General features: G+C 50.0%; 1 protein-coding gene across 1 annotated transcript in view; it reads left to right on the top strand.

The window, feature by feature from the left end:
• ACSBG2 (acyl-CoA synthetase bubblegum family member 2) overlaps nucleotides 1-13,044 on the top strand; it is a 32,681-nt gene extending 19,637 nt beyond the window's left edge. Inside the window, 7 exon segments of the mRNA XM_081230729.1 lie at nucleotides 3,733-3,914; nucleotides 4,047-4,280; nucleotides 6,258-6,475; nucleotides 8,548-8,687; nucleotides 8,776-9,022; nucleotides 10,644-10,819; nucleotides 13,030-13,044. Of these exon segments, the coding sequence (XP_081086855.1) occupies nucleotides 3,733-3,914; nucleotides 4,047-4,280; nucleotides 6,258-6,475; nucleotides 8,548-8,687; nucleotides 8,776-9,022; nucleotides 10,644-10,717 (1,095 nt within the window). The 3' untranslated portion in view covers nucleotides 10,718-10,819; nucleotides 13,030-13,044.
• Nucleotides 13,045-13,296: the final 252 nt, after the last annotated feature.

Genomic DNA, 13,296 nt, shown 5'->3' with positions numbered 1-13,296 from the left:
ACCACCCTCCAGAGGCAAACTCTCCAGAATTTTCAAGAGACTTCTTCTGGCATTTACCTCCAGTTTTTAAAAAATATGTAATAATTTTCTTGATTCATGCACTTTTAAATATTACTTTTTTTTTTTTTTTTTTTTTTTTTGCGGTACACGGGCCTCTCACTGTTGTGGCCTCTCCCGTTGCGGAGCACAGGCTCCGGACGCGCAGGCTCAGCGGCCATGGTTCACGGGCCCAGCCGCTCCGCGGCATGTGTGATCTTCCCGGACCGGGGCACGAACCCGTGTCCCCTGCATCGGCAGGCGGACTCTCAACCACTGCGCCACCAGGGAAGCCCTATTACTTTTCCATTGCGGTAGGCAAGGATTTAATCCTCTTACACCCCCATCTTCACTTGCTTCCCCTTTTCCCATCCTCTCAATGAAAAGATTTCTTAGTTAACGGAGCCGTGTAGTTTACTACATGATTACATTTCCTGTCTGGTACAACCTTTTGTTTTCTCCAGAGTTAATAGTTGCCTTTCTTTTCCAATCTGGTGGAAGTTTTCTGTATAGCTGTCCAGTTGCTCCATCTCAACTGTCACATGTTTATCAGGATTTTCCAAATGTTCTAATACCTCCTGCACTATTTTCTCCTCCATCCTTCTGCCCTGAGTAGGACTGGTTGTTGTTTTAAGTTGTCCTAGATTGGGCCCCCTCAAAGCAGAACCTGAGATGGGATGGAGATTTTTGTAATTAATTGAGTAGGATCTCTCAGGTGAAAACTGTAAGGGAGTGAGGGGAGCAAGATACAGCAAGGGGAGAAGAGAGGATGTAAGTTCAGCTGGCATGTAAGTGGAATTGCCCTTACGCAAGCCAATCCCATGGGAATCTCTGAAGCATGAATGGCACCACAGTTGTACTGCTTTGAGGCAAGGGGTCTGGGCTTTTGTACCCCCATCTCAGAGAGTCACTGGCTATAGGCTTATGCACTCATGTGGGTGCAGAACTTCCCAGGCATTTCTGAATAAGGGCAGTTCTCTGAAGAAGAGGGAAGCTGTGGACCATTAGAGGTCTGAAGAGGACATCAACAGTAGCTTCTACAAGCTGTCATGCAGGGATATCCCTTCCTCCCACTCCTGTGCTGAATCCTCTGTTTTCTAAGGTCCTTGTGTTCTTTATTGGGGGTTACCTCTTCATTTAGCTGGAGATCATCTTTGGTAGGTTTTTCATGTTAAGTAAGTGAAAGAATTCTTGTATGTCCTGACCTTGTAGACTTATCAGAGCCAGAAAAGAACTCTGCACTTTCCTCAGCTACATTCTCTGTATTTGCGTCCTATGATTGCTGGAACAAATGACCACAAAACTTAGTGGCTTAAAACAACATAAATTTATTATCCCACAGTTCTGGAGGTCAGAAGTCTAAAATGGATTTCAATGGGATAAAACCAAGACATGAGCAGGACTGTGTTCTTTCTGCAAACTCTGGGGGAGAACTGGTTTTCTTGCCTTTTTTAGCTTCTAGAGGCTGCCTATGTTCCTTGGCTTGTGGCCTCTTCCTCCATTTTCAAAGCCAGGAGCACACAGCATCTTCAAATCTCTCTCTTACACACACACACACACACACACACACACACACACCCCACACACACCTACCTCTGCTCCCAGTGTCACACCTCTCTGATCCTCCTGCCTCCCTCTTATAAGGACCCCTGTGATGACACTGGACGCACCTGGAAAATCCAGGATAATCTCCCCTAGGCTAAGTCTCAGGGCATTTGTAATTCCTTCCAGAGGGCTCATTCTCCTGTTCTTCACATGGCTGGCTGCTCCATGTCATTTAGTTCCCTGCTTAGATATCACCTTGACCCCTTTCGGCCACTCTCATATCCCCCATGCTCAGTGTCTGAGACACATTAGACACTCAGTAAATGAATACTTTATTTTCCGGCTGAAAACATAATGTGTACACACTCGCCTACAGGGCCTGAGAAGTTCCTAGTCTCCAATATCCTTAACAACCCCTACTGTCAAAAAATTTTAAATTGTCAACCAGGAAACAAAGCTGTCTTAACATTTTTTTTTTTGGCTGCACCGCACGGCACGTGGGATCTTAGTTCCCCCACCAGGGATCGAACCCATGACCCCTGCAGTGGAAGTGCAGAGTCTTAACCACTGGACCCTGGCTTAACATCATAAGCAACTGCCAGAATGTTTTCAAAGTGGCTGTGTCATTTTACATTCCCAACCAGAAGTGTACGAGAGGTCCAATTTCTCCACATCCTCACCAACACTTGTTTTTGTTTTGTTTTGTTTTTATTATTATTGCCATCCTGGTAGATGCGAAGTGGTATCTCCCATATTAATTTGCATTTCTTGAATGATTAATGGTGGTGAGCAACTTTTCCTGACTTACTGGCCGTTTGTATATTTTCTTTGGAAAAATGTCTGATCAAATTTTTAACCATTAAAAAATCTGATTGTATATCTTCTTATTCTTGAATGTTAAGGGTTCTTTATACAACTCCTTTATCAAATATATGATTTGCAAATACTTTCTCCCAGTTCCATGGCTTGTCTTCTCATTTTCTTACTAGTGTCTTTTGAAAAGCAAAATGTGTTTACCTCTAATGAGTGTTAACTCTCCAGTTTATTGATTTTTTTCTTCCACGCTCCTGGTGTCATTTGTAAGAAATCACTGCCTACTCCAAGGTCACAGAGATTTTCTTCTATGTGTTCTTCTGGAGGGCTTTTAGATTTAGCTTACTTTTAGGTCTGTGATCCATTTTGAGGTAATTTTTGTGTTTGGCAAGAAGGCTCTAAGTTAGCTAAGCTCTCGTTTGTTTGTTTGTATACAGATATCCTTTCCTGCATCAAATTGCCTTGGCACTTTTATTGAATGTCAATTGATCATAAATGTGAAGATTCATCTCCAGATTTTGTTTTGTTCCACTGAACTTTATGTCTATCCTTACACCAAAACTACACTGACTTTATTTTTCCAGCTTTATGGTAGTATGACCACCTTGTCCCTGTTTACCTGGGACTTTCCCAATTTCATAAGTGAAAATCCTACATTCCAGGAACGCCTCCAGTTCTGGGCAAATCAGGTCAGTTGATCACCCTACTTTATAATAAGTTTCAAAATCAGGTAATAAGCCCTCTGATTTTGTTCTTCTTTTTCAAAACTGCTTTGGTTATTCCAGATCCTCTGCATTTCCATATAAATCTTAAGACCAGCTTGTCAATTTGTATGAAATAGCTTGCCTATTTTTGATAGGGATTACATTGAACCTGTAGATCAATTTGGGGGAGAACTTTGCATAATACTCCACTGCATTCTTGGGCCACAGTTTCTTTAGCCAATCCCCCATCATTGGCCATGAAGTCTGTTTCCATCCTGTTACAAAATGATGCACAAAGAATATCTCACACGTGCTTCTCTGTGTACCTGCTCTTTCATTCAGCTGAATTCTGTCACCCACATAAGTGAAGTTGCCAAGTTGCATTTAAAATGTTAATAGTACTCTCACACTGCCTTCCAAAAATATTTTACCAGTCTGTGCTCTCTACCAAATCCCCAGAGAGAGCATGATAATCTGATTGGCCACTGGCCAGCCAATGGATTGGCTCCCTTGGGTCAGGAGCTCACCCTGGTCCAATAAGCCAAGAGAAGGTTCTCCTGGGCTGAGCTGAGCAGCTGAGGAGAGATGGACATCTGGGTTGCAGGTGTGGCTAACCCAGCTCTGCGCCCTGCAGGGCACTTTGGTCAACACTCTGCAGGAGGTAAAGCCTACCGCCTTCCTGGGGGTGCCCCGAATTTGGGAAAAGATGCATGAGAAGATAAAGGAAACTGTTGGCAAATCTTCAAGCTTGAGGAGAAAGGTGTTTTCATGGGCAAGAAATATTGGCTTCAAGGTCAACTCAAAAAGGATGCGAGGGTAAGTGGCGGGCCCAGCGGGGCCAGGCGTGGAGGGCAGTGGGTGAGGGGGCTCAGCCTTCTCCAGCTGGGTCCCATCAGCCCCCTTGTGGCTCCATGGCTATAGAGCTCTCCTTGGCATTCATGTTCACAGGGGACATGACACTCCCATGAGCTACCACATGGCAAAGGCCCTTGTGTTCACCAAAATCAAGAATTCCCTTGGCCTGGATCGCTGCTGCATTTTTATCAGCGGGGCCGCACCCCTCAACCAAGAGACTGCTGAGCTCTTTCTAAGTCTGGACGTACCTATAGGTGAGGTGTACGGTATGAGTGAAAGCTCAGGACCCCATTCCACATCCAGCCCAAAGAACTACCGGATTCTAAGGTACTGGCCTCCTGGGCAGCGTCCGGGTCCTCCAGCCACCCAGGGTCAAAGGGATGAAGATGGGAGGGTCGACAGGCCTCTGGGCTAAGATGAATCCTGACTTGTTGTCTCCAGAGTGACCCCTGTTCCCCAGCCTCCAAGCCCCAAATTTTCGTGACCGTGGGAAGCCCCAGTTTGTCCGAGAGCCCATGGACAAAGGGGAAGGGCTCTCAAACATTCTATGGACTCTCCCTATGTGTCATTTGCGAGCTCTGCCTCCAGACGGCCCACCCCAGGTTCACCCACCCAAGGTTCACCTCCCTAGACCTCGGGACAGTTCATCTCCACAGTGCTTTATCTCAAACACGTCCCTAGGCCCCTCCTGGCTTTCTCCCAAGCTCAGCTCACCTCGGGCTGCAGGATGGAGCCCAGTGATACTGACACAGTAAGAACATCCAAGCCAAGCTCCACGTGGAGTCTGAGAACCATGTTCCTTCACAGGGCCTCCTGGTTGGACCCTTCCCTGACCCCCGCCCTGCCACCATATTGCAAGGCTGGCTCTCCTCTCATGCTCGGCCGAGTTCTGGCTGCCTCTGAACTTAACAAAAACTAAATTTAGTCTTCCCAATCCGGCAAAACCATCTCCTGCCTCTTACTCTACCTTGCACATCAGTATCTCCCCTTCTCCAGTCCATAATCCCATCTGGGTCTGTTTTCTGCAGAACCCAAATGCCCACTGGAGTTTTCTTCCAAAACCAAAGAGCGGTCCTTCCTTAAAGAGTGTTTTTCGCTGTGCAGAATTTTTTAAACTTTACCTGGTTGAACTCATGAAACTTGTATAGCTTCTGAGTTTTTCCACATTCCTAGGAAAGATTTTTTTTTTTAAAGATTTAATCTTAATTCTTAAGTTTTGGTGTTCAGCAAGGACCTCTTGTAGATCCTGAAAATGAGATAGCTTGTTGATAAACATGGAAATCAAGTTTTTTGTTTTTGTTTTTGTTTTTAACCACACGGCACGTGGGATCTTAGTTCCCCAACCAGGATCTAACCCTCATCCCCTGCGGTGGAGTCTTAACCACTCGACCATTGGGGAAGTCCCCCTAGAAAAGCTTTTAATGGAGGTGGTAAGGAGGTTCTTTATAAATTTTAAGATTCACAGGCCTGCCTTCTTTTTCCTCTTACTGACTAAGGGAATCCCTACACTTAACCCTAAAACCACTGGCCCTTCCAACTGCCAGTAAAAAAGACCTCAGCAAGGCAGTAATACTTCCTTTTCTGCATCTTAAAACCACCCTCCCGAGTCGTATCACTAGTGAAAGGAATTTCATGAAAATCCAGATATCAGCCGGTGCCATTCTGTCTTGCAGAAGTAACTTTAACCTCTAAAGAGATTCTGGTTGGTTGATTTACTTAAAATCAGCTGTCCTGGTCATTGCGTTCGGTCGACATACCTGTTTTCTAGAGAGGGTTTTGTTGCTTCCTTTTTTTTTTTGGCCGTGTCATGTGGCTTGTGGGATCTTGGTTCCCTGACCAGGGATTGAACTCGGGCCCTCGGCAGTGAAAGCATGGAGTTCTAACCACTGGACCACAGGGGAATTCCCTGTTGCTGTTTTTAACCCGGGAGCACTTTGTCCTTCTCCCATTTATGTGACGATAAAAACAATCTAGATTCACTTTGCTGTACACCTGAAACTAACAACTATACTCCAATAAAAATTTTAATTCCCAAAAAAAATAATAATAAAACAATCTACAACTCTGCTGGGTTTCCCAGTTCACCAAGTGTTTGGGAAGCTGGCTCACTTGATTGAACAAGCCCTCCCTCCACTCGGCCAACACCTCTCATGCCCACCAGGTCCTGGGGAGGGTGCAGCAGCAGCTTCCAGCCCAGGCCAGCTGAGCAGAGTGTTAGGAGCCTGGGCCACAGACCCAGGCCGACCTGGGTGGGTGACCTCGTCTCCCCGAGCCTCAGTTTTCCTCCCTCCTGTCCCCTGGCAGTTCCGGCAAAGTCATGACTGGGTGTAAGAACATGCTATACCAGCAGACCAAGGATGGCGTTGGGGAAATCCGCCTCTGGGGCCGGCACGTCTTCATGGGCTACCTGGAGAGGGAGGACGCGACTGTGGAGGCCGTCGATGAGGAGGGCTGGCTCCACTCTGGGGACCTCGGCTGCATGGACAACCACGGCTTCCTCTTTATCACAGGCCGCATCAAAGGTACTGGGGCTGGGCTGTGCAGGGGCCTCCTGTGAGCAGGCTCACTTTGAATGTTGAAGGCTCCCAGCCCCCGCCTTTCATGGGGCGGGGCTCACACTGATGTACAGGGACACCCCAGTCCACGCACCCCAGCTCTGTCCCTGTGCCCAGCATTTGGCCCTCGGCAGGATGGAGCCAGAAAAGAAGCCCATTCTGGGCCTGAAACCTCTGTTCCCTCCCCTGCCATCTGAAGATAACAATAACTACAGAGTTGTAACGATTCAGTGAGGATTAAATGAAATGATGTAGAACAGGGATCAGTCAACTTTTCCCATAAAGGGCCCACTCGTAAATATTTTGGATTTGCAGGACACAGGGTCTCTGTTGTAGCTGCTCCACTTGGCCATTGTGGTACAAAAGCAACAGCAGACGATGTGCAGACCGATGGTCATGGCTGTTGGCCAACACAAATGTCACAGGATTTTCATGTGTCACGGATATTATTCTTCTTTGGATTTCCTTCCGACCATTAAAAAATGTGAAAGCCATTTTTAGCTCGTGGCCATATAAAAACAGGCAGAAGGCGGGGTTTAGCCCACAGGCTGGAGTTTACCAACCTCTGAGGGAGACCATTTGGCATGGAGACTGACATAGGCAGTAACTATACAGTAAGAGGGCCGTGTTAGCATTATTTCCATGATAAGCCACAGAAAACCCTTCTTAAGCAGGTTTGAGTGAAAAAGTGATGCTATTGGCTCAGAACCAGAAAAATCCAAAAGGTCATGCTTCCAGCATGGCTGGATCCAGGTGCCAAAATGACATCACAAGGAATCTCTTTATCCTTCTGTTACCATGCTGTCCTCTGTGTTGATGCCATTCTTTTTTTTTTTTTTTGGTACGCGGGCCTCTCACTGTTGCGGCCTCTCCCTTTGTGGAGCACAGGCTCCGGATGCGCAGGCTCAGCGGCCATGGCTCACGGGCCCAGCCACTCCGCGGCATGTGGGATCTTCCCGGACCGGGGCTCGAACCCGCGTCCCCTGCATCGGCAGGCGGACTCTCAACCACTGCGCCACCAGGGAAGCCCGATGCCATTCTTAAAGAGGCTTTTCCAACTTGGTGACTAGATGGCTGCCAACAGTCTAGGTTCATCCTAACACCCAAGGGACGAGTAAGAGTGTATTATTCCCAGTAGCGTCAGCAAGTTTTAGGCCTGATTCTCGCTGGATCTTCTTGGGTCAGTATCACATCTCAGAATGAATCACTGTAGAGGATTGAAAAAGCCGACTGGTCAGACCTGGTCACATGCTCACCCCAGCAGTCCAACCCCCCAAAACCACATAAAGATGGAGAGTAGCTCCCTAAAGAAACCCAAAGGAGTCGTCACTGGGCAGATGATATCAGAGATGTCCATGATGGGATCAAACTGATTATTACTAGTGCTGTAACGACCTCAGCGAGGGTGACTGTGAAATCATGGGATGGGAGGGAGAGAGTTTGGGTGGGTGGCACAGGAAGTAGCAAGCATCCCAGGATGAAAGAACAAGTAAAGATTGTGTCTGGGGCAGGAGGAGGGGCTCTTGAAGAATTTCAGAGGCAGCAAGAGAAAGTGACACAACTCTTTTAGAGCTTGCCAAAATTAGGGATGCTACACAACCCCCCCCCGCCGGGGAGAGCATGGACTTAGGGTCTTTGGGAGTTGCCAAATGATGGGAAAAGGAGGAATCAGAGAGACAGGGTGTGGTCCAAAGCACCTGACTATCTTCCAAGCAAGACAAGCTGGAGGGCCTGGAGCAGGGTATGGGGGACCAAGAAACAGGCAAGGAGTTCATAAGACGCTGTCCAAGTGGAATGCCCAGGACTTGGATGCTTAATGGAAATTTGAAGATGGGGGATGAAGGGCAGAGTGACTTTGGGTCTGTGGCCTGGAGAAGGACAGAGAGAGAGTCCTGGCCATAGGTGGAGGTCTTCCTCTGCTTCTGGGGTTTTCTAGGTGAGTGGTCATTGGTGCCAACCTCTGTCCCCTCTGATCCACAAAGGGGCAGGGCTTTTGGACTGTCATGGTTGAACCCACCCCCAGCCATGCTTTGTTTTAGAAATTATCATCACTGCTGGTGGTGAGAATGTGGCCCCCATTCCCATCGAGAACCTGGTTAAGAAGAAGATTCCCATCATCAGTAACGCCATGTTAGTGGGGGATAAGGCCAAGTTTCTGGGTGTCCTCCTGACCCTGAAGGTAACGTGGGTGTTCTAGGAGAGAGGGATCCGCTTCTTGGTCCTCAGGGCCAGGTGCTAGGCGTTGTGACAGGGGTGTCTCAGGGCAGTGTGAGGTCGACAAGACGACCAGAGAGCCACTGGACACACTGACCTGGGAGGCCATCAGGTTCTGCCGGGATGCAGGCAGCCAGGCATCCACCGTGTCCGAGATCTTGGAGCTGCGAGACCCCTTGGTCTACACGGCCATCCAGAAAGGCATAAATGCCGCGAATCAGTGTGCCATCTCCAACGCGCAGAAGATTCAGAAGTGGGTCATCTTGGAGAAGGACTTTTCCATCAGTGGCGGGGAGCTAGGTGAGTGGCCTGGAGAGCCGGTGGCCTTGAAACTTGGAGGCTGGTCCCTTGCTAGTGTCCAGGGCCACTGTGGGCTCTGAGGAGACGCATCTTTTTTTCTGGGAGTCAGAGTGTCTGTGGGACCAGCTGTGGACCGGGAGGGGGATGCGGCTGCCTCCAGCTAACTGGTGTCCAGCTCCCCCCGGCCACACACACACACACACACACAGCCCCTTCTCCCCAGGGCCTTTGCACCTGCTGCTCCCTCTGCCTGGGCTGCTCTTCCCCCTCAATTCTTTGCCCGAAAGGCTCCTTCTCATTGTCCGGGTCTCACCCTAAAGGCCACTTCCTGAGAGCAGCCTTCCCTGGCCATCCTGGCTAAGGCAGCTTGCCGTCCCCCCTAACACACCGACTCTACAGTCCACCATCACACCTATTGTACTGCCCTGTCTTCTTGCTTCCCTAATATGTCAGAGTCTGAAACTACCCTACATATTAGTTTAGCTTTGCGTGTCTCCCTGCTGAGAGGGGAGGGGTCGGGGTGGGGGGGTCTTGCCTTCCCCTGAGGTCCCCCCTGGGGCTTGCTTTCAGCACTCGGCTGTACTTCCACAGCGTGGATCGCAGGGAGCTGGGAGCATAGCAAGCGTGCAGGCTTGAACAACCTGGGTTCAAATCCTGTGCCCGGGGGCTTCCCTGGTGGCGCAGTGGTTGAGAGTCTGCCTGCCGATGCAGAGGACATGGGTTCGTGCCCCGGTCTGGGAAGATCCCACATGCCGCGGAGCGGCTGGGCCCGTGAGCCATGGCCGCTGAGCCTGCGCCTCCAGAGCCTGTGCTCCGCAACGGGAGAGGCCACAGCAGTGAGGCCCACGTACCGCAAAAAAAAAAAAAAAAGTTTAAAATCCTGTGCCCGCCACACGGAGTTGGGACTTGTCCCTCCGAACCCTGGTCTTTTTATTTACGAGTTGGAAATGTGATACAGGGTCAGGCGGGGTGGTAGTGGTGCTGGTGGTGCTGGTGGTGCTGGTGGTGGTGCTCGTGGTGGTGGTGGTGCTGGTGCTGGTGCTGGCGGTGGTGCTGGTGCTGGTGGTGCTGGTGGTGGTACTGGTGGTGCTGGTGGTGCTGGTGCTGGTGGTGGTGCTGGTGGTGGTGGCAGTGGTGGTGCTGATGGTGGTGGCGGTGGTGTGTGTGTCTAGGACACCTGGAGGGAAGCCCACACCCCCTGGTGACCGGAGCCTACAGGGCATCCTGGGCTGCAGATGAAACAAGCCTCAAGTTTGAGCGTTCGCCCCGCCATGCACTTGCTGGGTGACCTTGGAGCAACTGGCCCTGAGCCTCACCTATAAAATCAGAGGGTCGGGGGTGTCCCTCCGTGGTCGGGTGCAGCATCCCTGTCAGACACAGAGCTCACTGTGCTGTCCACCTGTCAGCTCACGGAATCCTCACCGTGGCCCAAGGACAAGGAGGGGGAGGGGACAGGTCATCTCATCCCGGCGGATGACAAAGGGGGTGCCCCCACGAAGTCAAGGGCACAGCCAGCCACCAGTCCGGCCCCAGCCATGAGACCCTGTCTCCTGGTCACGCCCGGGGCACGTTGACTCTTATTGCATCCCCACGTCTGAACTGGTTTCTCCTTTCTCGGCAGGTCCAACGACAAAGATTAAAAGACATTTCATAATCCAGAAATACAAAAAGCAAATCGACAACTTCTATCAGTGACGTCATTGGCAGAGCTGCTCCCGGCTGCCCCAGTGGCGAGACCGGCTTTGCTGGGCTGTGCCTCAGATGAGTCCAACACAGTTGGTCTCCCACGAGCGGCAGGTAGGTCCCTGAGCAGGACCGCAGAGGCCTCATGCGCACACACACCCACGCGTGGCTGCCGCGGCTTCTAGGTAGGGTCTGCCCTCAACTCACGCTCTACCTGGGTCCCGGCAGGGCATGCAAACTCCCTCCTGCTTGGCCACCAACTCTGTTAGCTGTTCTTCCTGCCTTTTCCACTTGTCTCGTAGAGGGAGCAGGGCAGCCTTCCCATCCAGGACCAGAGCTGTTGGTGAAATGCCCAGATGTTTCATTGTGACTTATTTGGAGAAGCCTTTTGTCAAAAACTGTGGGTGGGGGACTTCCCTGGTGGCGCAGTGGTTAAGAATCCACCTGCCAATGCAGGGGACACGGGTTCGAGCCCTGATGTGGGAAGATCCCACATGCCACAGAGCAACTAAGCCCGTGAGCCACAACTACTGAGCCTGCGCTCTAGAGCCCACGAGCCACAACTACTGAGCCCGCATGCCACAGCTACTGAAGAAGCCTGCGTGCCTAGAGCCCGTGCTTCACAAGAGAAGCCACTGCGACAAGAAGCCCGCGCACCTCAACGAAGAGTAGCCCCCACGCACCGCAACTAGAGAAAGCCCGTGTGCAGCAACGAAGACCCAACACAGCCAAAAATAAACAAATAAATTTATATATTAAAAAAAAAAAACTGTGGGTGGGAGAAGTTCTACTGGCCGGGAACCCAAGGAATGAGGTGTGTCAACCCACCCTGGTGGGTAAAGGACGGAGACTTGAGCTCCTCCCACCCACCCCTCTTCTCCTCCTTTTCCCCCAAGTCTTGTCCATAGGGAGCCCTGACAATATCAGGAGTCACTGACAGGATTTTGGAAGCCCAGCTAGAGGCACAATGCAGGCAGAGAGGAGGATGCAGCTTCAGTTGTCCCAGGGGTCACCTGTAACACTTTCGTGGTCAAATCATTCTCTTCTGATGCCCGCAGCCTACCCACCTATATTAGTTTCCTAGAACTACCATAGGACAAAGTTCCACAGACTAGGGTGCTTAAACAACAGGAATTTCTTTTCTCAAGGTTCTGGAGGCTGGAAGTCTCCAAGGTCAAGGTGTTGACTGGGTTGGTTCCTTCTCAAGTCCCTCACCTTTGCCTGTAGACGGCCGTTTTCTCCCTGCGTCTGTGTCCAAATTTCCCCTTCTTATAAAGACACTTGTCCTATTGGATTAGGGTCCACCCTAATGATCTCATTTTAGCTTGATGACCTCCGTAAAGACCCCATCTCCAAAGACACTCTCATCCCGAGGTCCTGGGTGTGAGGACTTCAACATACGAATTTGCGGAGGGGAACACAATCCAGCCCATGACACCACCGTATCCATTCTCTTTTCTTCATTGTTAACCGACTTAAGTTCTCCACACCTTCGTTTGTCCAAGTGCCGCGGGTGAGCCCAGCAGCTAAACACATCACATTCATCGTTCCGCGTCTTTTGCAAGATTTCAGATTTCACTTTGTGGTTGGGTAAGAGATCGTCCGACACTGACGTGGGAGTGGGAGGTGGACCCTCTCTGCACCTGTGCTGTCCAGTATGGCAGCCACTGGCCCACAACGTGGCCCGTCTGAACTGAGATGTGCTGTGGGTATAAAACCCACACTGGGCTTCCAAGTTGGGGTACGAAATACAGAACATACAACACCTTATTCATATTTTAAAGTATTGACTGAATGTTGGAATGATGCTCTTTGGGACATACTGGGTTACATTAAATATAGCACCTAAGTCAATTTCACCAGTTCTTTTTTTGTGTGGCTATTAGAAATTTTTTTTTTTTTTTTTGCGGTATGCAGGCCTCTCACTGTTGTGGCCTCTCCCGTTGTGGAGCACAGGCTCCGGACGCGCAGGCTCAGCGGCCATGGCTCACGGGCCCAGCTGCTCTGCGGCATGTGGGATCTTCCTGGACCAGGGCACGAACCCGCGTCCCCTGCATCAGCAGGCAGACTCTCAACGACTGCGCCACCAGGGAAGCCCTAGAAATTTTTAAATTACCTTGGTGGCTCATGTGATACTCCTCCTGGAGAGTGTCACTCTAAAGTTCATTGGAGTGGGATTCCGTTTTTTTTTCTCATTTCTAAGTGGATCTGTTCATTCTGGAATATTTCCATCTTACAGTACCTTGTGGGGTCTCAGGGAATGAACATATAATACATGTACCAAGGATCCCCATGTGATAACTTGTCCTTTCTCTTCTCTCTAGCCTCCAAGAGGAAGACCCCATCACGACGTGATTTGCTGCTCTGAGCAGGGACTTGAGTCTCTCGTGTTTTTAAGGAGTCAGATTCCCTATGGGTCAGTCTCTTTGTCATCCACCTGTTGAAGAGGTACCCCCTCTCACACCTGCCATGTCTTTGAAGCAACAGGGCCATCACAGACCTTTGAATTCCCATGAACCTTCAAGGAGTGATCCTGGGAAAGCTGATGGGGAGGTCTCTGAAGAACTGACTGTTTAAAAAAGAAAGATCTG

The sequence above is a fragment of the Mesoplodon bidens genome (assembly GCF_964165515.1).
Source record: "Mesoplodon bidens genome assembly, chromosome: 4".
Lineage (NCBI taxonomy): Eukaryota > Metazoa > Chordata > Mammalia > Artiodactyla > Ziphiidae > Mesoplodon > Mesoplodon bidens.
This window is presented reverse-complemented; position numbering and strand designations above follow the sequence as displayed.